Source organism: Physeter macrocephalus, chromosome 9, assembly GCF_002837175.3.
Source record: "Physeter macrocephalus isolate SW-GA chromosome 9, ASM283717v5, whole genome shotgun sequence".
Taxonomy (NCBI): domain Eukaryota; kingdom Metazoa; phylum Chordata; class Mammalia; order Artiodactyla; family Physeteridae; genus Physeter; species Physeter macrocephalus.
This window is the reverse complement of record NC_041222.1, coordinates 37,345,258-37,371,726: the sequence shown is the minus strand read 5'-3', so window position 1 is coordinate 37,371,726 and position 26,469 is coordinate 37,345,258. Positions and strand designations below refer to the sequence as shown.

Here is a 26,469-nt window from a genome sequence, read left to right as displayed (position 1 = left end):
AGTACTTTTTTTTAAAAAACATCTTTATTAGAGTATAATTGCTTTACAATGGTGTGTTAGTTTCTGATTTATAACAAAGTGAATCAGTTATACATATACATATGTCCCCGTATCTCTTCCCTCTTGCATCTCCCTCCCTCCCACCCTCCCTATCCCACCCCTCTAGGTGGTCACAAAGCACCGAGCTGATCTCCCTGTGCTATGCGGCTGCTTCCCACTAGCTATCTATTTTATGTTTGGTAGTGTATATATGTCCGTGCCACTCTCTCACTTTGTCCCAGCCTACCCTTCCCCTCCCCATATCCTCAAGTCCATTCTCTAGTAGGTCTGCATCTTTATTCCCGTCTTGCCCCTAGGTTCTTCTGACCATTTTCTTTTCTTTTTTCTTTAGATTCCATATATATGTGTTAGCATACTTTTAAAGAGATAGTTTAACCCTGTGTTTATTATCATCCCCCTTAGGAGCTGTTTTAGACTTTTTTTTCCTAATTGCCCCTTCCCTGACATTGTAATACCAAAGATATACTGTTTATGTGTATGTACTCTGTGTTTGTGTGTGTGCTTTACACATAAAAATAAAACGATGTTTTTGCTCTCTTGGGGGTGATATTACCCCACTGAGAATGCATGTTTTAACCCAGTTAAAGTTAGAACCAAAGTCATACCCCAGAGCCTTTCCCTCCTTCCTTTGTGCCTTTGGACAAGTTACTTAAAGCCTCACTTTCCTCACCAGTAAAATGGAAGTGAAAATAACATTCTCTTCATTGGGTTGTTGTAAAGATTAGATATGTTAACGTGGCTAATGTGAAGTAGACCCTCGGAGAAAAACCCAATCCCACTTCAAAGATTTTACACACAAATGTTCTTTAACTGCTCTACAGCTTCCACTTTTAGGCTGTTGAACAGGGAGCCATTCTTATTCAACCTAGACTCCACCTAATATATTGCGCAATGCTTCCTAACAGAAGTGACACATTCTATACAACTTCTGTCCAGCCTGTATTTAATTTTCTCCTTACACCTCAGCTTCAAATGGCTTTTCTTATAAACACTGTACTGGTTTACCAAGAAAAGAATCTATTCGCTCACTCTTGCATTTAATTGCTTACCAAAGAACATGTCTAGGTAATGCTTAGTAACGTGTTTTGAAATATGTATTCTTGGTGCCCAGATAAATGCCACTTTAGAGTTCTAATTACCTAGAGGATCTGAAACAGAGCTACCGAGTTGTAAAACCAGCTATGGAGCCAAGTGGAAGGAGAAGGCATTTGCATCGACGATCAGAAGCCACCTCATCTGTCCCCATGTGAAGGGTTTGAGGAGAAGCAAGATCTGGGACAGTGTGGCGACCCTCGTTATTTTGTCAATTGGCAGGACAGAGAAACACCGGTAGCCTTGGCTATTGCGACCTTGTTTTTCCTTACTATTCCAGCCTTTAAAAATTACATTTGCTCTCTGAGTTAAGAGCAATTAGTTTACATGAAACAAAACAAACAAAAACAAAACAAATAAAAAGCGATATACAAAGTATTTCTCTTTAGATGTCTATTAGCTTCTACTGTATTGACGTTTAATGCTTTCTTCTGTATTTATTACGCATGGTTGGTTGTTTCTTTACTTTTCTACTTACTTCCAGCCTTAAATCGGTGAATGCCAGGTGCAACGTTATTGCTTTTTCCCCAACTGCTGCTCATTATAGGTCCCATCCCCATAGTATATCAGATTTTGACTCTAGATACCAGCTGGGCAGTTAACAAGACTTTCCATTTTAGGAAATTAATATCACTAAACTGCAACCATGGGCAAAAGAAAATTTGCAGCTAAAATTATGCAAAATGGTTTCTCCTATGACTCACTCAGATGTTATGCCTTTGCCCTGGCACAACCTCAAGAAGGTAGAAATGGCACTCACCAAACAGTTGGATTGGTGTAAATGGTATGGTCTGAGAAAGCCTCATTAAATTGTTCCTTTCAATGGCTGCAAACAAAAGCAGATTTACTAGTTTAAGTATGCATCAGTGGGCTGAATTTACAGAAAGCCTCCCCCACATCAATATACTCATATAATGCTAAAATATTTTATTTCAAAGACCCTTTATTTTTTCTTTTATCAAACATATTATCTATAGGGACTTTCCTGGCAGTCCAGTGGTTAAGACTTCACCTTCCAATGCAGAGGGGTGGAGGTTCAATCCCTGGTCCGGGAACTAAGATCCCACATGCCTCTGGGCCAAAAAACCAAAACATAAAACAGAAGCAATACTGTAACAAATTCAATCCGTTTTGGGAAGATCCCACATGCCGAGAAGCGGCTGGGCCCGTGAGCCACGGCCGCTGAGCCTGCGCGTCCGGAGCCTGTGCTCGCTCCACAACGGGAGAGGCCACAACAGTGAGGGGCCGGTCCACATCAAAAAAAAAAAAAAAATTCTTGGGGCTTCCCTGGTGGCACAGTGGTTGAGAATCTGCCTGCCAATGCAGGGGACAGGGGTTCGAGACCTGGTCTGGGAAGATTCCACATGCCACAGAGCAATTAGGCCCGTGAGCCACAACTACTGATCCTGCACGTCTGGAGCCTGTGCTCCACAACAAGAGAGGCTGCAACAGTGAAAGGCCCACGCGCCGCAACTAGAAAAAGCCCTCACACAGAAACGAAGACCCAACACAGCCAAAAATAAATAAATTGTTTTTAAAAATCTTAAAAAAAATATTATCTATTATACAGTATTTAAAATAAACTATGCCTTAAACAGGAAGGCTATCCCAGTCTTAGGAATAGATTATATGAGATTATATAACATGTTCTGAGGTAGCACTATTACCTCCACTCTCCTGAATACCAAATACCATACTAATCCATTCAGATGTGGAACTTGCTTTTAAAGAGCATTTTAATCTGTGGTCTTTCTGGTTTTTCTTTTCCAGATCAAATCTAATGCACAGCGGACTGTGGGGACATCTACTGTTGATTTTGCAGAGTTCATCTTCTTTTCCCAGAGAGAGCTAAAAACCAGTTTTAATTAGAAGCAGTGATCTGCATTTTCCTGTTAAGAGCTGTATCTTAACAAATCAGAGTCGATGTGAGTTACAGTGTTCCTCACCAGATACTTTCTTCAGTTGACAGCTGAAGTCAAAATAATGGATTACTGCTGAGCTGAAAGACCCAGTTACGAGAGCCTGGATTTCTGAAATCCACAGAAACACTATTCACTACAGAGGAGAATTCAGGATAAGGTAGCCTATTACTGGACCCTGAGCACATGACCTTGATATAATAATAACGAAAATTATCACACCAATACACTTGTACTCTTGTACTGAGCTTCAGATTATATAAAAAGCTTGCCGTATTATCTAATCCAATACTGAGAGCAACGATGCCCAAAAGACCACCCAATGGCACAAGTCCAGTTGGTTGTTATACTGCTTTGCATTTCAAAGTGTTTCCCTCTTTATTCTCAACTAGCCCTTTGGCAGATTTTTCCTCAGGAAGGGCAAGTACAATTATTCCCACTTTGAAAGAAAGACAACTGAATCACTGTGAAGTGATGTTGCTTAAGAGAGTCAAGACCCTTGACATCTTGTTTAATAACATCCCTTAAGGTGTCTTTGTTGAATTTACCCTGTGGGGTTGGCATTCATTCAGTGGTTACCCTCACTGAGGGCCCAGTGAGGGTGCAAAACCCTTCCTCAGAGGACTAGCCTCAGGCCTGTCTCCTCTCCAGTCCAAAATACAAAGATCTCTGGCTTTTGACCTCGTAAGGAATTTTCACATCTCAAGGTCATCTTTCCTCTTTACAATTTGGAACTTACTACTACACACATTTTTTTTCATTTTAAAAAAAAATCCAAATTCTCTTAAATCCTAAAAACTTGTTTTCCCAAGTTAAGAAATCTGAATGTTCTCTTATCAGAGTAAACAACAACTTTTCAAGTTGGAGCCATATCAACACCACAAATTCACCAGTGTTTCTGTTTCCAAATGCAGAATCACAGACGTTTAGCTCCGTTGACATGTCTATGTACACAGGCATCCTACCTGAATAATGATGGTGAGACTCTTGAGGGCTTTTTAAGGTGGATGAGATTTCTGAAATTACAGAGAAGATTGGCATTTTAATTACTTGGCTGGAGATAAATACATGCTTATGAATATATTGCCTTCAAAGTTATTATTGAACAGGTTAATCAGAATGGCTTCTCAGTTTTTGAAAAAGATTGCCTAATATTCTTTAACCACATTATTGTGCATGGTATCCTGACAGCTTCCAATAATCAATGCAATGTCTCCAAACATATTTATATAGGGAATTGAAGAAAGACAGGTAATATTAGCCTCAAAGATGTATTTCCTTTGAACCAATTACACCTCTGTGTTGCAGAAAGCACTCGGCTGCCCATCACAGTGCACGACATCCCAGAAGCACAATTCTCTGAGCTCCCTACTAAGATGCAGTACCCACATAAAGACATTATTAATACCAAGTTATTAGCACACTACTTCACTGACTTAAAATGACAACAAAATGATGAAAACACATTAAGAGGAATATAAGAGAAACAAAGAAGGAGGCAGAGAATGAGACAGCAAGGGATTTGTTTGGTTACAGACGGACTGTGTGTTGGGAACACCTCTTGCAAGTTTAACTGGTTCTCTTCTACCTGCTCAAGTCCTAAATTACAAGGCTCAAGAGAAATCCTTTGCAACAGTTTTGCCATTTCATAAAATCAAAATTAAAGTTGAGAACTTTAGTCTCATGGTGGGAACTACTTTATACCTTGTAGAGGAAGCAGCATAATGAGCCCAATTTCACAGATGTCTCTGGCTTCTTGTTGCTGGATAAGGAAGGGAAGAAACTCCCTCCCTTTGGGGGTGCTGGGTAAAAGGTAAGATCATCAAAAAAGACTGTTCCTTTCTAAGTTCCATTCAATAATTTAAAAAAAAAAAGTGTTTAGCTCCCACAAAGGGTCATGCTAGGCATGAGAGATGTGAATAAGATGTGGCTCCCACCTTAGAGAAAAACAAATGTGAAATACATGAAACTATAATCACAATACAGTTTACTAAGTAATATAATAGAGGTGTAAATAAAGGCTTAGGGAATCTTCATAGACAAACAATGTGAAATAGAGTATGGGCATCTGAGTTTGACAAAACTGAGTTTCAATCCTGGCTTCACCACTTAAGCAGCTGTGAGATCTTGTTCACATTCATTCAGCATATATTTATTGACCTACTATGTGCCAGGTATTAGTCTATCCTCGAGAGAAAGAGCAGTAATGAAAACAGATAAAGCCTACATTGTAGGAAAGGGAAATAGGAAATAAATAAGTAAATATATAGTATTATAGTATATTACATATATATTGAGAGAGTTAGGAAGCATGGGAGACAGGGACATTACTATTCTATATTATATAGGTTGGTTAGGAAAGACCTCTCTGATAAGGTGAAATGTGAGCAAAGACCCGAAGGAAGAGAGGGGGTGAGTCATATGGATAAATGAAGAGTATTCCAGGCAGAAGTAATGGCAAGTACAAACATCCTGAGGTAGGACCATACTTGCTGTGTTAAGGAGGAGAGAGTAGCCAGAGTGGACTGTGCTGAGAGCAAACGAGAGGGGAGAGCTGAAGGAGGGGGAGCAGATCAATAGAGCCTTGTAGACAGTGTTTGGACTTTGCTTTTACAGAGTGAGCTGGAACACCATTTGAACAGAAGAGTGACTCAATATGACTTTGAGTTTAGACGTGTTATTCCAGCTGCTCTCTGGAAATAGAGCAACAGTTTGGAGGCCATCGTGTAATCCAGGGAAGAGGTGAAAAGTGATAATGTGGGGGTAGCAAAGTGATCAGCTTCTCAATATATTTTGAAAGACTTACTGATGGGTTGGCTGTGGGGATGTGAGAAAATGGGAGTCAAGTACAATTGCAACACTTTGGCCTCAGCAATGGGAAGGATAAAGTTGTCATTTCCTGAGATGGCAGAGAAGGGAGGTGGAACATTTTGTTCCACATTTGAAGATGCCTTCTAGACACCACATGGGGAGGGTAATAGTTAGGTGGTCACATTCTTCATGGAAGAAATATTGCATAAAAGGGCTCATTCATGAGCCTGGAAATTTGGACTGGGGCCAGACTCTCAAGAGCATTGAGAAAGAGTAAGGGATTTGCAGCCCATCCTATAGGTAATGGGAAGCCACTGAAGGTGGCTTCATCACATAAGTGATGAAGGTGCCCAGTCTGTATCAAGGGGTCAGAAAGATGGAAAGGTACAGTTTGTGATGAAATTTGAAAGTAGCTAATGAGAGTGGCTTCACCAGGGAGGTGTCTCACCAAAGTAGGCTTGGTCCTACTTAGTCACTTGGGGCAGGGAGTCCCACTGAAGACATATAGGAAAGGAGATCCACATACAATCTTATGAATGGTTCTTAAATAGCAGTGTGTTAAACGATGACAGTAAGAGTTGTTGAACAGTCTAAATGAGCTCAGTGGCTATACCCTCACTCACAGAGAAAACTAGAAAATCACAGTCAAAAACAGGTAACAAAAATTTTTAAACCAGACATCACTCCTGATTTATCTGGAGAAAGACATTCAACTTTCTACTTTTCTACCGAACTTGCTACTTTGTATAGTAAACAAAAATCATAAATAGGATTTCAAGAACTATAAAAGTCTGAGACTGCAGGAGAGTAAACCTCACCACTGATAAGATGAAAAAATAAAAATATAAAAACTTACTGTTAACTCCATTTGAACTTCTCAACCTGTTTGAAAAATTAAAGTTGTTTAGATAATGCTTCAAATTTTTCAATGATCAAAGAAAGGAAAAGTGTGTGAAACAGTAATAATACAATCTATAAGTATATATGTATATACTTGTGTATATATTACTTTGAAGGAAGAGTATCAGTTACATTTGACCCCTACCTTTAGAGAAACAGTTTACAACCCTACAATTGTTTTCATAGAAGAATGAGCACCAGATATACATGTAATTAATTTACTGAGTAGGCCCTAAGCTAAGTGAAAAGCAGTTGTTGGTTTTTGTTTCTAATTAGTTATGTGATCACAAAACATATATAAGATTTAACTGTGTTTGTGTTGTTCTGGATCAATTAAACTAAAGGCTTCCTGAACTATGCAAAGCAGATGCCTACAAATGAGTCTGTGAATATCTCTGGACAAGCCAACAAATCAGTTTCATTAGCCCACATGGCCCCTAAATGTTCACAGGCTGAAATTAGCTCTCTTTAAATTGTTACATGCCCTGCTCAAGTGCACAAGTGGCCATGGGCAAGTTGGAATAAATACACTCGAAGAATATCTCCAGTATTTAAGGTCCTTGGGGAAGCAATTACAATTACAATTATTGTTTAATTTCATGCTGCAATAACCCACTACTCTGCATGAGCACAAACTACTGAACCTTTGGGAGAAGAAACTCATGTGCACATTAAGGCTAGAGGCAGGCTTGCACAGAGAGACCTTGAGAGCTCCAGAAAAAAGGCCATCTCAAACAGAGCTGACTGCAAACTGACCTCCATATTCCACCTGCCTGGCATCAATGGGCCCTTTGTAGAGTACAGATGCTTTTGAATTCTGCTCCTATAACTCTAAGAATGGTTAATTTGATGACGTAACTGGAAAAGTCCATAAAACACTACAAACAGAATAATCTTTGCTTGAATGGTTTTCAAATTTTCTGTGAATAAATAAAAGTCTAGGAGGAACCTCAAGCCTGTAAAAAGGTAAGTTCTCTATCTCCTCTCTCTAGCCCTGCCTTCCTTTCTCTCTGTCTCAATCCTTCTCAAATCTTTCTCTGTTACTGCTTTGACAAACACTTAGGATGTTAAGGAGAAACCAAAAAGATCCATCTTATAAACTAAAAGGAAAATTTTGAAAAAAAAAACTAAAAAAATTATTTAGTCTTCATTCTAAGTCTTTTTATTTTCAGTCAAGACAAATTTATTCCTACTTTTTAATGCAAATTTCACTCTCATCTATCAGAAAATATATGATACTCATTATTTCATGTGTGCTTTTTCGACACTAAAAAGACAAATGGTTAGGGACTTCCCTGGTGGTGCAGTGGTTAAGAATCCTGCCAATGCAGGGGACACAGGTTTGAGCCCAGGTCTGGGAAGATCCCACAGGCCACGGAGCAACTAAGCCAGTGCACCACACCTACTGAGCCTGCACTCTAGAGCCCACAAGACACAACTACTGAAGCCCGTGCGCCTAGAGCCCGTGCTCTGCAACAAGAGAAGCCACTGCAATGAGAAGCCCGTGCACCACAACGAAGAGTAGCCCCCGCTCGCCGCAACTAGAGAAAGCCCGCGTGCAGCAACGAAGACCCAACGCAGCCAAAAATTAAATTAAATTTAAAAAAAAGACAAATGGTTAATTTGCTACAGTAGTACATGTATCATTATATTCTTAAAAGGCACTAAGGTGAGATCTTGTTGCCAGAAACAGGAAAACTAGGAGAATAAATAATTTTCATTCTTGCTAACACAAGAAAAATACTGTCATTGGACACACACTTTTTTTTTTTCTCCTTTTCTGACCCAATTAAACCTTTATTCCCAATCCGGTTAAAAAAAATAAAAGCCAAAGATGCTTAAAGACAGACATTTAGAAATACTCACTGAGAGTTCCTATTGACCTTGGTGCTCCTTGAATTCCACAAAGAGTTTTTGCTTAGATCCTGGGCAGAAGGGAAAGGTCATTACATGTTCACCCAACTCTCTCCCACCCCAAGCTTCCACTAATACATTTGCAGAATACACTCCTTGGAGGGTATAGTTCTTTTTTTCCCTTCCTCTAGGCTCAATATTTCTCTTACTAAACATGCAAGGCTCAAGCTAGAAAGATGCATAATGTTAGCACAATATATGAGTAACTCAATGTGGTGACTGACCTTAACGGAAAGAATTATTTTTATGGGGACATCAAAGAGAAAATGTAATACATAACGGTTTTTACAAAAATGAGAGTGAACATATAACATCAGTTAATGACATGAAAGAAGAAAAGAAGGTCAAAGTTGACAGGAAACATTGAACATTACATTATTATATCCTATCATCAGATTGTTTCAGTTGATGATTATTTAGAATGTTACCGTGAATATATCTCATTCTATTTCTATACTCCAAGCATTACTCTAGGCATTTTCATTGGTGTTATTTTTGTTATCCACTATCCGTCTCATAAGGATGGCATTAAGCCCATTTTAGAGATACAGGTAATGAAGCTCACAGGTTAATTGATGTATATAGCTTTGAAACCTAGGAAGTGACAGAGCCAGGATTTGACAGGGCAGACAGGTCCCTGCCTCCAATTACCTTCAAGTAGTCTTATATTTTACTTTCACAGATTGCATTCCTACAAGAACATCTGAGGTTTTTAGTATACATTCATATAGTTCCCAAGGACATAGAGGTAATATTCAAACCAAGACCAAGATTAGATTTTGGGGGCTAGTCTAACTAGATCACGCTTCCCTCATGGATGGCAATAAAACAGGCACGTTTGCAAATGGTAAGAAAAACAGACTGCAAAATCAGTGGTAGAGAAACACTGAAAGTCCTTTACCCTGCAATGTCCAAATCCCCTCCAACACATCTGCAAAGACATTTGCTTAGCCTGTTTAATTAACCACACTAAGTGAGGCACTTACTACTTCAAGAAATAAACCATTCCATCCTTGGAAAGCTCCAACTGCTAAAAATTCCTTCTCAAATCAGGCTGAAATCTGTCTCCCGGTAGATTCTATATGTTGATGTTAGCTCTACCTCTTAAAAGTGTATTGAAAATACCTTATTTTTCTTCCACATGGCAACTTTTATGTATGCGAAAACAGTTTCAAAAATTCCTAAATTCTTTCAATTTCATGATAAAAATACCCAGGATAAATTACTGGGTGGATAAATTGCATAAAGGCGAACAACAAGGAAAGAATAAAGTGGGGGGACAAAGGGTGAGAAACTGAGCTTTTAAAATATCAAATAAAATGTTTTTACCTCTTGAGACTGCCTTACATAATCACTGACTTGTACAGAATGCCGTTCAGTTTCTCTATTTTTCATTTTCTGATATATGTAAGATTCTAGACCTTGTTAAAAGGAAGGAAAAAAATAGAGAATACGTGAAAACATGTTACACTTGAATCACAGTTCCAAATAAAAGATCTGAACACTGTGCATTCATCTAAATTGGAATATAGGGTTTTCTTTCTCTTTTTAGCAAGTTTTACCAAGATTCCTTTGTCCTTTTTGAGTTTTACTCAAGTGGTTGAGAGCTATATACCCTATTTCTATTCTTCAACAGTTACCTTTACATTTATAACAATTTATACTTCTCTATCAAAGAATTAAGTTATCCCTGACCTGCCCTCCTATTAAACACCTTTAGTAATTTTTGCACACTTACCTTCCCCTGCACCCTATCATCCATGCTTTATTTAAAAATACATGAAATTTGAGGTCCAAATTGTTAGGAATTCTTCCTTAACAACTGCATCAGGCATTACAGTAGGCTACTTAAAAAAGAAAACAAAACAAAAACAAAAGAAAGATAGAAAAGAATGCCAGCTAATAGTTTTAATTTTTATCCTTTTCTTAAAAAAATCTTGACAAGGATCATTGCTGTTATTCTTTTTTATACCTGGTACTTACAGAGTCACTGGCACATAGCAGGTGCCCAATAATAATTTAATAAATATCTGGTTGGATTCATTCTGAGAATAATACTTATTAAGAGTCCCTGGGGCTTCCCTGGTGGCGCAGCGGTTGCGCGTCCGCCTGCCACCTAAGGCTAAGTAAAGCAATATGTATCTGATCTATTTATGACACATTCTCTTTTCTGCATTTGCAGACACGATTGCTTTTAAGAAATTATTTTGAAAACATTCATGTTTCAAACCTAAGTTCAATGTCTGTCTCTGTATACAAGGCCTTATAGGTACTCAATTCATTTTGTCCTGCAATACACATTCCTGGCACGTCTCCCCCGTGCCACTGTGTAGATTCTGGGGATACCACAGGGAATGAGGCAGCCAAGTCCCTGCTCTCGTGGGGCTTATGTTTTTGTAGGAATAGAAGTGCCCAGGTCGATGGACATTTAGGTTGCTTCCACCTCCTGGCTATTGTAAATAAACGGTGCTGCAGTGAACACTGGAGTACATGTAACTTTTTGAATTATGGTTTTCTCTGGATATAAGCCCAGCAGTGGGATTTCTGGAGCATATGGTAGTTTTATTTTTACTTTTTTAAGGACATGGAAGCAACCTAAATGTCCATCAGCAGATGAATGGATAAAGAAGATGTGGCACACATATACAATGGAATATTACTCCACCGTAAAAAGGAATGAAACTGACACTAACAGATATATATGGAATCTGAAAAAACGGTACTGATGAACCTAGTGGCAGGGCAGGAATAAAGATGCAGATGTAGAGAATGGACTTGAGGACACAGCGGGGGAAGGGGAAGCTGGGATGAAGTGAGAAAGTAGCATTGACATATGTACACTACCAAATGTAAAATGGATGGCTAGTGGGAAGCTGCTGAATAGCACAGGCAGATCAACTGGATACTTTGTGACTACCTAGAGGGGTGGGATAGGAAGGGTGGGAGAGAGGCTCAAGAGGGAGGGGATGTGGGGATATATGTATGTGTATGCATGTGGCTGATTCACTTTTTTGTACAACAGAAACACTAACACAGTACTGTGAAGCATTTACACTCCAATAAATTTGTATTAAAAAAATGTAAAGAGCATTCTCAAGGGTATTGTAATGAACTGGAATCTATGCTGCAAGAGAAATGAGAATGTGAGGGGTAATAGTAGTGAAATAATGCAGATGGAGTTATGAGTTGGATTTCTACATGAGTTGGGTAAACAGGCAAATAAGAGAGGAGTAAAAAAACGGTACTGATGAACCTAGTGGCAGGGCAGGAATAAAGATGCAGATGTAGAGAATGGACTTGAGGACACAGCGGGGGAAGGGGAAGCTGGGATGAAGTGAGAAAGTAGCATTGACATATGTACACTACCAAATGTAAAATGGATGGCTAGTGGGAAGCTGCTGAATAGCACAGGCAGATCAACTGGATACTTTGTGACTACCTAGAGGGGTGGGATAGGAAGGGTGGGAGAGAGGCTCAAGAGGGAGGGGATGTGGGGATATATGTATATAGCTGATTCACTTTGTTGTACAGCAGAAACTAACACAACATTGTAAAGCAATTATACTCCAATAAAAATGTGGAAAAAAAAAAAAGTTCCTGGCTAAATGTAGGAAATAACCATTTATTTTTTTCCTACTGTTTTATGCTGAAAAAAAAAGTATACAGAAAATGCAAAAAAGGCTACTGGAAAAGAAAAATCAAAAAATTTCATGTATGATATTTTTTCATAACATCATAAAATTATGATAAATATGATTTCAATGATAGCACAGTATTATAATTAAAATTAAACAAACTATGCTTTCCTTTTTTTTTTTTTTAATTCTTTCCATTTCATAGTTGATTTCCTCAGAACTTTACTTTTTGTTTTTAGAAAGATCTACCTGACAGGGCATCTCCCCACCCTCAAAATTTTATTTTTTTTTAAATTCTTTTTAAATTAATTCTTAACTTAGACAAGTTTTTTAAAAATAAAATTCTCAACCCAGAATGTGGTTCAAGTTGATTAGCCAGGCGCCTGGAGTCAGGCTAACTCCCTAAATCTTCTCTTCCTTTCTGATCATCAGATTTAAATGAGATTCTTTACCAGAACCCTCCTGCCACTCCCATCTTTCTCAGTTTGAAATTTTTTGTAAAGAACTTAAATAATTTGGGGGATGGGAGGGTGAGAGAGATGAGTGAAGATGGTCAAAAGGTACAAACTCCAGCTATAAAATAAATAAATACCTGGGGAGGTAATGTACAGCATGGTGACTGTAGTTAACAATACTGTATTGTATATTTGAAAGTTGCTAAGACAGTAGATCTTATAAGTTCTCATCACAAGAAAAAATAATTGTAACTATGTGATGGATGTTAACTTATTGTGGTAATCATTTTCAACACATACATATATCAAACCATTATGTTGTACACCTAAAAATAATACAATATTATATCAACCATATCTTTTATATATTTTTAAAAAACAAATAATTTATGTAAAAATGACGCCAAGAGCAACTGCCCCTCCTTCAGTTGTGACAACCAAAAATGTCTTACAACGTCTTCAGACATTGTTGGTTAGGGAGGGGGAATCACCCCTCGGTTGAAAACCAGTGACCATAGAGCAAACAAAGTTTTAAAGAAGCATAGTAACATAGATTTCAATACAATATCTATTTGTACCTTAAGTTTAGTATTTCAAATAATTTTAAATATTTATGACTCCTTAATCACATAGTCCCCTCTGTTTAAAAATTAGTAAAGTTCTCCTATTATCAAATGCAAGAAGCTCCATGTTCAGTTCATTGCTCTCAATTCATAATCTGCCCTCATATATCCAGGCTTATTTCACATTCTATGCCTAGCTCACAGTCTTCGTTCCTAGCCCATTGATCTGTCTTCTATCCTCTACAAACATCATTACGATTAAGTTTAAGGGATATTTGCCAACGGAACAAACATTATATGTAAGCAGTAGTAAATAACCAACTACAACTCAATCCACTGAATTCTGTGTAAAGGTTCATATCAATGTCACTTGAACTTTAAAGAATTTGTAAAATTAGACAACCCCACCCATAAATCAGACTAAATAAAGACTCTCTGATCCAGATTCAACAGCTCTGAATATGAGACTATCTAAATTTTAATTAATTTTAATTCTTCTTTTCTAAATTCTGACAACTATTCCATTAAACAAATGGAAATTGCATCCCTTTCATAAAAACTCAAAGCAGAAAAGAGCTATTTTCCTAAGAGAGTGTGGTCATTCTCTCATCTCCCACTTGAAAGAACAGCAGGGACCGCCACTGGTCTAAAGATCATACCCTGAGAAAACACTACCAGAATTTTTGGGATTCAAGAGTGTAGACTGTTACATACTTATCTGACTAAATTTGGCAACTGGAATCCAGTTCTTGTTGCAATTCGGTTCTTCTGAGATCTTATTTTCTCCTGGCTCTGGGTTCAGTTGGTCACTTTGAGAGCAGGTGTTCACTGTTATGACCTGGAGAGAAAAACACTTGTTGGAACACAGTGACATTAATCTGAATGCGTTTTGAATCACATTAATAGAGGTACTATGTTGAAGAGGAGTGGTTGTTAACATTGGCTGCACATTAAAATCACCTTGAAGCTTTGAACTTCCATCACTCATGCTGGCAGGACCCAAGCATCCATGTGACTTTTCTATCTGCAGTCATGATTGAGAACCAGGGTGGGAGCAGTTCTTAAACTTGAGTGTGCATCAGAATCACCCAGGACTGTGTTAAACCACAGATCACTGGGTCCCACCCTCAGGATCTGTGATTCAGTAGGTCTGGGCGGGGAGGGAGAATTTGAATGTCTAGTATGTTTCCAGGTGGTGCTAAAGCTGATGGGAGACCACAGTTTGAGAACTACTGGTATAGAGCAAAACAACAAAAACTTAAGGGTTGGATCCAAAAGAACTTGTTAGAATTCTAGCTCTGTCACTTAGAAGCTATATGAACTGGGCAAATCATGTAATGTCTATGAGCTCCATTCCCTTCATCCTTAATAACAGATAGCCAATAATAATGGCTGCCTTATGTCCTTCCCAGGGGCAGAGAAGAAATGAGATAAATTGACAAACTACAGGACAACAAACAAATGCAAGTTATTAGTACTTGAGCTCAGTTATAATGTCTAGTTTAACTCTGGCCATTTTAACTATTTCCAAAATAACTCTATTTAAATTCAGACTTTATGGGGTCCCAGCAATTCGTGGCATTTTCCCTGAAAGAAGAGTCTTTATCAAAGCTAAGTCTCTCCTCCAAAAGGTGATTTTACATAATTCATTCAATATTTATCTTTTTGCTTCTGCTTCTCTTTCTAAAAAAGAGTTGAGGTGCTTTGAAAAATGCATACATGTTATTATATGGAAAAATACATGTAGAACAGAAAAATGAAGCAGGGCATTAAGATCATGAAAAGTGAAGTCCTGCAGAATTGTCAACTCAGATCTAAGGCTTCCTAACAATAAACAGAAAGATTTACTGAATGCAAATGAAAACATATCAGAATTTGTAGGATATAGCTAGAACAATGATTTGATTAGAAGGAATTTTATAGCACTAAATGCCTATACTAGAAAAGAAGAAAGTCTCAAATCAATGACCAAGGCTTCTACCTTAACAAACTAGCAAAAAAAACAAAAACAAAAAAGGAGCTAATTAAACCCAAAGTAAACAGAACAAAGGAAATGATAAGGAGCAGAAATCAATGAAATAGAATTCAAAGAAAAATCAATGAACCAAGAGCTGGTTCTGTGAAAAGATCAATAAAGCAGATAAACCTGTAGCCAGACTAATCATAAGACAAAAAGAGAAAACACAAATATAAAATATTAGGAAAGAGAGAAGTGATGTCACTACAGATCTCACAGACGATAAGAGGATAATAAGATAATATTATAAAAACTTTATGCCAATAAATTTAAAAACTTAAATGGACAGGTTCCTCAAAAGACACAAAGCACACTCCAGAAGAATCACATAACTTGAATAGCCCTATATCTATTACAGAAATTGAATCTGTAGTTAAAACTTTCCCACAAAGATGGTTTCACTGGTTGATTCTACCAAATAAGTAAGATTTAAATAATATCTATACAAACTCACCCAGAAAAATGAAGAAGAGGAAACACTTCCCAACTCAGTCAATAAGCCCAGCATCACCCTGATACCAAAACCAGACAAAGATATTACAAGAAGAGAGATCTAAAGATAAATATTTCTCAAGAAAAAAGATGCAAAAAAATTGTATCAAGATTTTAGCAAAATGAATACAGCATCTAAAAAAGGTAATACATCATGACCAGTTGCAGTTCATCCCAGCAAGGCTGATTTAATATTCTAAACATTACTTCTAACATTATAAAATTAATTAATATAATTCATCATATTAACATAATAAAAATGAAAAACCATCTGACCATATAGGTTGACACAGAAAAAGCATTTGACAAATGTCAATATCCATTAATAATAAAAATTCTCAGAAAAGTAAGAATAGAAGGCAAATTCTTCAACCTGATAAAGGACATCCACATAAAAACCCTACAGCTAACATCATACTTACTGCTAAAAGACTAGATACTTTCCGCCTAAAGAGAAGAAACAAGGAAAGGGTACCTGCTTTCACCACTTTTATTCAGTATAGTACTAGAGGTACTAGCCAATGTAACTGGGCAAGAAAAAGGAATAAAATACATCCAGATTTGAAAGGAAAAAGTAATAGTATTTTCATTTGTAGATAACATGATCATTTATATAGAACATTCTAAAGAAGTAACAAAAAAACCCTACTCAAACAAATAAGTAAGTTTAGCAAGGTTGTAGGATACAAAATCAATATTTTAAATATTATATTTCTATACACCACCAACAAATAATCAGAACTTAACCTAAATATAGACCTAAATATAAAATTCCTAGAAGAAAACATAAGAGAAAATCAGTGATCTTGGGTTTGGCAAAATTTCTTAAATATGATATGAAAAGCATAGACATGAAAGAAAAAAATCAAATATTGGACTTCATCAAAATAAAAGTGCCCTATGTTTCCAAGGACATTTATGAAAAATAAAAGGCAAGCCACCAACTGAGAGGAAATATTTGCAAAACATATATCCAACAACGGGTTTATATCTAGAATAAGAAATAAAAATTAAAAAAAAAAAAAAAAAAAACTCTTGCAACCTAACAAGACAAACAATGCAATTTTATTTATTTATTTATTTATTTATTTATTTATTTATTTATTTATATATGGCTGTGTTGGGTCTTTGTTGCTGCGCGCGGGCTTTCTCTAGTTGCGAGCGGGGGCTACTCTTCATTGCAGTGCACAGGCTTCTCACTGTGGTGGCTTCTCGTTGCAGAGCACAGGCTCTAGGCACGTAGGCTTCAGTAGTTGCAGCACATGGACTCAGTAGTTGCAGCACGTGGGCCCTAGAGCGCATGGGCTTCAGCAGTTGCAGCGCATGGGTTCTAGGGCTCGCAGGCTTCAGTAGTTGTGGTGCACAGGCGCAGCAGCTGTGGCTAATGGGCTCTAGAACGCAAGCTCAGTAGTTGTAGTGCGTGGTCTTAGCTGCTCCGCAGCAGGTAGGATCTTCCCAGACCAGGGATCGCACCCGTGTCCCCTGCATTGCCAGGAGGATTCTTAACCACTGCGCCATCAGGGAAGTCCCACAACACAATTTTTTAAATGAACAAAAGATTTGAATGGATATGTCACCAAAAAAGATATACAGCTGGAAAATAAGCACATGAAAAGATACCTAGCAGCACTAGTCACTACAGAAATGCAAACGAAACCACTGTAAGATACCACTACACACCCACTAATATGCTAAAATTAAAAAGACTGAGCATACTAAGGATTGGTGAGGATGTGGAACACCGGAACTCTCAAACTACTACTCATAAGCTGGTGGGGATGTATGTTTCTTCTAAAATTAAACAAATACTTACTATAAGACTCTAGCATTCCACTCCTAAATATTTACCAAAGAGAAATTAAAACGTATGTCCACACAAAGACTTGTACACAAATGTTCATAACAGCTTTGTTTGGAATAGCCAAAAACTGAAAATAACACAAATGTCCTTGAACATATGAGTTGACAAATGAATTGTGGCAAATCCACTCTGCTGACTCTTAAATTTACATCTTCATTCCTTCCAGGACAATGCTATTTTTTGTACGTGGCACTTTAGAATAGAGAAAAACCAAGCTAAGTTAGGATACTACCTCAGTTGCCAAAAACATAAAAGACACTTACTGGCACCTGTAGTCCTTGTGTTTTCTTCTTTTTCTTTGACAATTTCCTATCCTTGGTTAGCATTTTTGCTTTGATCCATTTTGACTGTCCTATCTCTGAGGATTTTGAAAGATCTGTAAGGGAAATGATTTACATGAGAAAGTGTAAGATGGTAGGCGGAACCATTTTGTTTCACAGAAAGGACTGACAGAATGGGGAGAATGAGAATGGTAGCAATGCAAGAATTTAATACTGGTTGTAAAAATGTTTACTTCTTACTTTTAATCTTACAGATCTTCAATTTCTCCTCTTTGTGCAATCTCAAACTCTGACTCCTAATGAAGGGCCTGTCTCTACGAAGGGGACTGATCCGAAGGGATGTGTTTTGCTGAAGCCATGGTCCCACCTCTGAGCAATCCCTCTGGACCAATCTTGTTGAGTTATCAGATAGGGATCTGTCCCGGATCTGCCTCTGACATTGTTCACTCTGTTTGGAGTCACAGTTACAAGTGGAGGCCAAGCAGGTTTGCCATTGTTTCTTGGTGCTAAACACACCAGTTTCATCGCCTTCTGAAAATGCCCAGTTCACATATCCACCTCCAGTTTGCGTGCTCTTGACTTGGGAAGGGATGGAAATCACTTTAATGGGTGCAGGTGTGCAAATCAATGTGGGTAGCACTTGCTCCCCCTTGTCTTGTCTGGCTGGTAACTGAGCAAGTGACTCATACTGCTCCTTGGTTTCCACCACTGAGCCCTGGGCTGAGACAACCGGGGTCTGCCACGTCACGTGAACAGGGACCTCATTCTGGGTGACATGTTCAGTTGCCAGCACATCTGTACCTGCTTCCAAAGATGGTCTGGACAGAGGCAAGTTGGTTTCTGCAGAATAAGGAACTTGCTCTAGATGAGAAGGGACCAGGAGAAATTGGCCATACTTTGGGTGTGCCTGCCTGTTCAGGGACACTCCAGAAGCAACTATACTATTTTCTGTTTTTTGCTCTTCCTGGTCATCTCTTACATTGGAAAACTTTCTGTCTGTAATCTCAAGAAAGGGCCCTGTCTGCACTCGTGGGGGATGCCAGCCTCTGGCCAGGCTCCGCAGCAAAGAAGGAGGCATGCTATAACACTGGTATTTCTTCTTCCCAGAGATCTCCAGGCTGCCTAGAACCTCTGCACAGATGACATTGCTCCAGCTGTGGGGAAGTTTTCTGCAAGTAGAATGCTTTCTGTTGGCCAGGAGGGCCTCATCCTCTTGTAAGGTGTCAACAGCAGAAAGGACTTTTAAAGTATCCACTGTCAGGGCAGAGAGGTCCTGCAGGTGTCCCACCTGGCTGTCCAAAGACAATAAGGAGTCCCTTATGAAAGACACCTTTTCATTCATTTCTTTCAGTTGGAAGCACATTTCGGTAACCCTAAGGGAAAAAGGGAGGGAGAAAACCAATAAACACAGTAAGCCAGTGGGAACTTGCTTTACTCTCTTCCTGTCCTGCTTCCATCCTTAGGTGGAAGGATCCTCCACCTAAGCCACTTCCCAAAGTTTAGTCTGTCTCCTGCCTTCTTCTCTATCCAACACATACTCTCATCCCAGGTGATCTCACCCACTCCTGTAATTCCCACTATCACCTTAATAAGGAAAATTACAAATTGTATTTCTACCCCTTATTTCTCTCCAATATTTCAGAGCCACATTTCCAGCTTCCTGTTAGTTATCCCTCCAATCATCTCATCAATCAGCCCATTTGTATTCATTAATATATTCATTAATTTACAAGGCAAACATTTTAATATCTCTTATTGTCAAGCACTGTGCTATTTTGGTAGAGAAAGGAAATCCTGAGGAAGAAACTAGAATGATAGGAACAGAATCAATAATCAAATACATAATTAGAAAAAAAAAAATTACAGATCTTTTAGAATAATATTCCAAGTCTACAGTACAAACAGGCATCCCAACTTTCAAACAAAACCCATTTTAAGAGACCTACATTCAGAGAAAGCCCGAGGCAAATTTTTAAATGACTTTGAATACTTTAACCCAAAATTATGATGTGTAGCCATTGATTCATGTAAAAGCAACACAAGGCACCTTCAGCTATGCAAGTACAAAAGTAAATTGCAAGTAGAGTCAAATTAAATGTAACAATTGATTTCATTTAGAGAATTAGAAAGAACAAAGAAAATATATCTGTATATATCTCTGTAAATACCTCTGTATGCGGATAGGTTTTGTTTTGTGTCCTCCCCACCGCCCCAAAAGGTATGTTGAGGTCCTAACCCCCAGTACTCCTAGAATGTGACTTTATTTGAAAGTAGGGTCTTTACAGAGGTAATCAAGTTAAAATAAGGTCATTAAGGTGTGCTATAAGCCTATACAACTCATATCCTTATAAAAAAGGGAAATTTGGACATAGAGGGAAGACAGTGTGACGATACACAGGGAGAAGACCACCTTATGACTGGAGTGATGCATCTACAAGCCAAGGAACACCAAGGAGTGTCAGCAAACACCAGAAGCTAGAAGAGGCGAGGAAAGATTTCTTTCCTAGAGCCATCAGAGAAAACATGGACCTGCCAACATCGTAATTTCGGACTTCTAGCCTCCAGAACTGTGAGATAACAAATTTCTGTTGTTGTAAGGCACCCATTGTTGGGTGCTTTATTATGGCAGCCCTAGTAAATTAATACAGTTATCTAAGCTTAACAATCAATAAAATAAATTACAAAATACATATTTTGTGGTTACATAAAATGAAACTCATACACATGAAAATAAAACACAAAATTTTAAAACAAAAAATAAACAGGAAATTATTCTAACAAATACAGTGAGGTGTTTGTATCCCTTAAGTAGTCAAAACTTTTTACAAATTGTTGAGGAAAAAAAATATAAAGACCCCAAAGGACATGAATAGATAATTCACAAAAGATAATGAAATGTGGTAAAATATCCAATCTCATTAGGTAAGCAGAGAAATTATCAATAAAAATAAGACAACAATGAGTTCGTCTACACTGTAACTTTTTTTAACCTAGCAAATTTTAAAAAAGAGATTTAGTGACTCAAGGTTGGCAGGGATACAACATTGGAACGTTCAAATAGCCAAGACAAATAAAGAGGCAGGAATTTTACTATGCTAAGGCAGACAGATGAGATAGAATATTATGGAGCCATTAAAAATCATACTTACATTGTTAATAGTCATTTTCTTTGTCTATTTCTGATGGTAGGGGTGGGGATGTGGAGGACGGTTGTGTTCTGCATTATATACTTTTAAATTTGGTATAAAAACTTTGTAAGTCAAGAAACAATAAAAATTAAAATATGTTTACAAGGAATATTTAATTATTTGGAGAAATGTTTTTGATGTGTAAGGTGGGTAGGGGGACAAAATGCAAACCTGTATAGTTTTAACTAAAAATATATGGAAGACTAAATGGAAAAAGACCAAATTTTTCACAGTGGACTCTAGCTTATGACATTTTTTTTCTTTCTTTTCTCCCTGTTTCATTCTTTTATTTGGAGTAAGGAGTATACTTTCTAATTTCCCCATAATGAAAATCTTTGATAAACAGGAATAAAGTGAAAAATTGCAAGGGAGGAAACCAACAGTTTCATGGCTGACATAACCGTATGCAGAAATAACAAATTGCCCCCAGTCTTATTTGAGGGCTGGGAAAAGCAGTAATTATACCGTGAAGAGCTTAGCACTCAGCTGTAGCAAGCACTTCCCAAAATAGTGTTAGACATCCCCTCTCTAGAATATATCTCAAGTCACATGGATTGAGAAATCTTCCACTTCTTCCTGGAAGCTTTGTAGATAGGAGTTAAAGAATAAAGAGGATGGTATAATCTTGATTATCACCTATGTGGGTGGAACCCTCTCTTGCTTCAACTTCTATAACTCAGTAGAGCCTTAGTAAAGGCTTCTTGACCCTCTGGAACCTATAAAACTAGAATTGGCAAGGATGATGAAGAAAAGAGAACAAAATATATGTATATTCCCTTCCAAATATGCTTAATTAGAGCCTCTCCATCTAGTGCACTGTTTCAACTAATTCAAAAACTGTACAGTCCAAACAGCAGTAATGGAGACTCATTAAGTTCCATTAGCAGCAGGCACATGGAAGGGATACAATAGACACCAGCAACTATTCACAGCAACAGGTAACATTGCTACAATAGAGACTTAGACAAATAACCGGGTCACTCTCATATCAGGTCCTCTTGCTTTCATAGGCACTTCTTTTCTAAAGCTCAATGTCATATGAAATATATTTTAATTATATTCCTCAGCCACCATCTACATTAATTTAATCTAGTCTTTCAGTCATTCTGATATGTAAAAGAAATGCTCGTAATTTTAGTTTCCTCTGCAAGGTTTGAGGGTGGTGGGAAAACCAGTATGGTTATTATTTCATTGTGGGTCTCTGGACCAGATATTGTAAAATGAAATTATAACAAGTATAATTATAATCATCATGATAATCATAATATTCACTGAGTGCTCATTATGTGCCAGGCATTTTACATTATTTTATTTAATCCACATGACCACCCTACAAGGTAGGCACTACTACTATCCCTTCATGAAAAGAGGTCACATGGCCAGTTACATGGTCAATGACAGGGTGAGGCTTCAAAGCCAGAGAGTGTGAATCCATACTCAATGGCATTAACCACTGCACTCCAGCACCTCTCAGCAACTCAGCAGGGATCCAGGCAAAGTTCTATTGGGGTCCTAAAGTCCCGTGAAGGGGTAAATGAATTGCACCCACATTTTCCATGCTGGGAGTTGTTCACAAAGGTTTCTCAGTAAGGTTTCATGGCGAAATGATTATAGGACCGGCTCAAACTATAACTCTACTGAGTCACAATGCCCGTTATGATAAAGTGTTTAAACTTTTTTTAAATGTAGTATTTCCCAAATATGACGTACCCAAACACGCTTAATATGGAAAAATACCTAGTTAACATCTTACTCCATAGAACGGAGAAAGGAAAAACACTGGCTTACGTTACTAGGGACAAAAAGTAGCTGGCATTCCAAATAGAGAAAGTAAGATATGAAACAGCCTGAATATGTTCTCCTTCCACTTTTACAATTCACTTAACTCTATAAAGATATAGGTGATCTCTTCTTCAGAGGTAGGCAAACATGCAAATATCTTCCTAACTTCCTTTCACTCCCTCTTCAAACTACTGCTCAGTTACCACTGGAAAATATTCTTCCCTCTCCCCCATACTTCATTTACAAGCTCCCCAGAATGACCTCAACAAGGACAACCATGTAAAAAGAGGGCTGGTGAGATAGCTCTATCAAGAAGGAAAATTGATCGACTGTGTTTTGAAGTTAAATTAGGGCTTCATAATCAAATGCTAGAGCCCTTGAAAGCATCTAGAATATTTTTCAGAAGCTACATAACCATCTACCATCTAATCCGTCTCTACTCAAATCCCAAGAAAAATATTCAAGATAAATGTGATAGCATATGATGATTACTGGTGTTCAGTTGACTATTAATATTATTATTATTAATTATTATTATCGAATTACTTTTTAAAAATGTCTCGTTCTCAAGTTTTTACTCTGTATTCACTTGACTCATGATACTACCTTCTCCTGGTTTTCCTTATACTCTCTGATCAATTCTTTTTAGTCTTCTCCATGAGTTCCTCTTCCTCGGTCCACTATACAGGTCTCACCTCTCAGGGTGAGACCCTCAACCCACTGAGTCTCCTCACTCCACTTGCTTCCTGAGCATAAGCGCTTCCTCTGTCATAATTTTATTTTCCTAAAATAGGTAGATAACTCCCAAATTTCCTTGTCCAGTTCAAATTTTGCCCTAGGGCTTCAGATTCACATATGTAAAGCCTTCCAGACATCTCTGGATAAAGGCACCACCAGAATCTCAGGCTCAACAAAATCTAAACCTCATTGCTTTCCCCCACACCCTCCCTGCCATGCATTTTGAACTCTTTATCTTTTAGTGCCATCTTTCACCTAATTACCCTGCTACAGATATGAGTCATCCTGGACTTCATCCTCTCCCTTATCGCCACAGCCAATCCTTAACTCACCTCTTGAATTGTCCTCTCTAAATATGCCTTTATTCTCTTTGCTATGGCCTAAATGTTTGTGTCCCCACCTCTCAACAGTGATGGTATTGGTAGGTGGGGCCTTTGGGAGGTGATTAGGTCATAACACTGGAGCCCTCACGAATGGGATCAGTGCTCTACTTTTTATAAAAGAGACCCCAACAGAGCTCCTTAGCCCCTTCCACCATGTAAGGACACAATGAGAAGTTTGTATCCCAAAGAGGGCCTTCACCTGACCATCCTTGCACCCTAATCTCAGTCTTCCAGGCTCCAGAACTGTGAGCAGTAACTTTCTGCTGCCTAAAAGCCACTCAGTCTATGGTATTTTGTTACAGCAGACCAAATGGACTAGGATACCTTCTTTCAATGCTACCACCAATTTGGCTAGTCCTTGGGCGTCATCTGTCTGCTGTATCAATCTCTCGAGTGGTCTCTCTAGTTCCAATTCAGACTCCTCAAATCCATATGGTAACAACCTAGAAGGTAAATCTGTTTGACCACCTAAAATTTTTCCTTAGTTTATAGTGTAAAGTGAAGGGCTCTCCATGACCTTGTTCCAGTGCATAATACTGGGGGGCGGAGGTGCCTACCTTGACCCATCTTATCTATTTACATCCCTTAAGGTTTGGAAGGGAATTTGTATTTTAGAAGAAGTTATACTCACAAAATTGGAACCTAATTTTACATAATAATAGATAACTTTCACTGCTCCCTTACTATCCATTAGCACACTGCCACATAGTTCATCTATATTATCCCATGGAATCCTCACAACAACTCTAAAAGGTAGGTCTATTTTTGTGTCCATTTTACAGAGAAGAAAACAAGGCCCAGAGTAAACTTGCCCAAGTACACATAGCTAGAAGCAGGACTTCATGCCGGCTCTGTAAACTCCTATCTGGGTACATGTTTCACACAAAGCAGAACTAAGCTGGCCCGCAGGACTCAATGAGCATAGCTACAAAGGAGGCAGAACGTGTGGAAAGGGGAAAGCGAAAGAAGGAAGCTCACAGAGTTTTGACCTAAAGATATTATTTAAGTAAAATAGAATGTTGTGGGTTCACAAATGGTTATTTGATACTCAATTTTTTCCTCAATATTAAAATTTGATCTGAAATTCAATCAGCTACCTAAAATGTATTTACATAAATATGGCATTAATTTTAAAAGTTCAGAAATAAGTCATATGCCAAAGGTGACCATTTAGAAAGTTCTTAATTTGATTCAATTTTAAATAAAGCCATATTTAAGGATTCACTATCTATCTATTTGGACAACAGAAAATATATATGCATAATTAGGTATAACATTTTATAGTCAGGTCCGTGTGTATTCAAAAGTAAGAGAACACATTTAACTTCTGCCAATTTGCTTCCAGTTAAGAAAGCAGACGCAAGAGGGAAGAGATATGGGAACATACGTATATGTATAACTGATTCACTTTGTTGTAAAGCTGAAACTAACACACCATTGTAAAGCAATTATACTCCAATAAAGATGTTAAAAAAAAAAAAGCAATGCTGCATTTTAAAAAATGCATATAATCACGGGGACTTAGTTAATAATACTGTATTGTACATTTGAACGTTGCTAAGAGAGTAGACCTTGAACACTTCATCACAAGAAAAAGAATTGTATGGTGATGGACGTTAACGAGACTCACTGTGGTGATCATTTCACAATATACAAATATTGAATCATTATGTTGTATACTTGAAACTAATATAATGTTATATGTCAATTATTTCTAAATTTTTAAAATGCATACAATCACACGCAGTCCATAATTTGATCCAGTGCTGTGTACCCACGATTAGTGGCACATGTATGGCAGCTTTGACCTACGAGCTTCTACGTTTGTCCACTTTCTCCAACACGCCTCTTCTTTCCTCAAGCCTCTGAATGGCCCCCCCAAATCACACACACCCACAGACACCCTCAGCTGATGACTGCTGTGAGAACTGCATTCCTGCAGCCTGGTTGCATCCTCTGGAGCACTCTCCATATTCTCTCCTGGACCCCACCGTTAACTGCCCTTCCTGAGGACTTCACTCAGCAAATCACCTCCTCCCTCTGGCTCCTGCAGTTTCTCCCTTGCTGGTAGATCTTTTCCAGGAACAAATATATGACTTTTATTATCTCCACATGAAACAAAACAAAAGAACCGCACCATGTCCCCATACCCCTCTTTACCTCCCTTCAGAGTAAAACTTCTTAGAAAATCTGCTTCTAATCACTGTCTCTACTTCTTTTCACCCTCCACACGCTTCAGTGAATCTGCCCTCAACTCCACTGCACAAGTGCTAGTCAGGCACCCCGAGACTATGACTCCATGATTCCCAGTGCAACCAGCACCCTGCTGCTCCTGGACTCACCTGCATCCACGTTTGCTGCTCCATCCCACCTCCCTC

The 26,469-nt window shown here is 38.2% G+C and overlaps 1 protein-coding gene across 1 annotated transcript in view; it reads right to left on the bottom strand.

Annotated features, from left to right (window-relative positions):
* TRPM6 (transient receptor potential cation channel subfamily M member 6) overlaps positions 1 to 26,469 on the bottom strand; it is a 142,416-nt gene that overhangs the window by 18,811 nt on the left and 97,136 nt on the right. Inside the window, 8 exon segments of the mRNA XM_028493867.2 lie at positions 1,913 to 1,978; positions 4,037 to 4,087; positions 6,739 to 6,764; positions 8,649 to 8,707; positions 10,026 to 10,117; positions 14,064 to 14,187; positions 17,983 to 18,095; positions 18,241 to 19,373. Of these exon segments, the coding sequence (XP_028349668.2) occupies positions 1,913 to 1,978; positions 4,037 to 4,087; positions 6,739 to 6,764; positions 8,649 to 8,707; positions 10,026 to 10,117; positions 14,064 to 14,187; positions 17,983 to 18,095; positions 18,241 to 19,373 (1,664 nt within the window).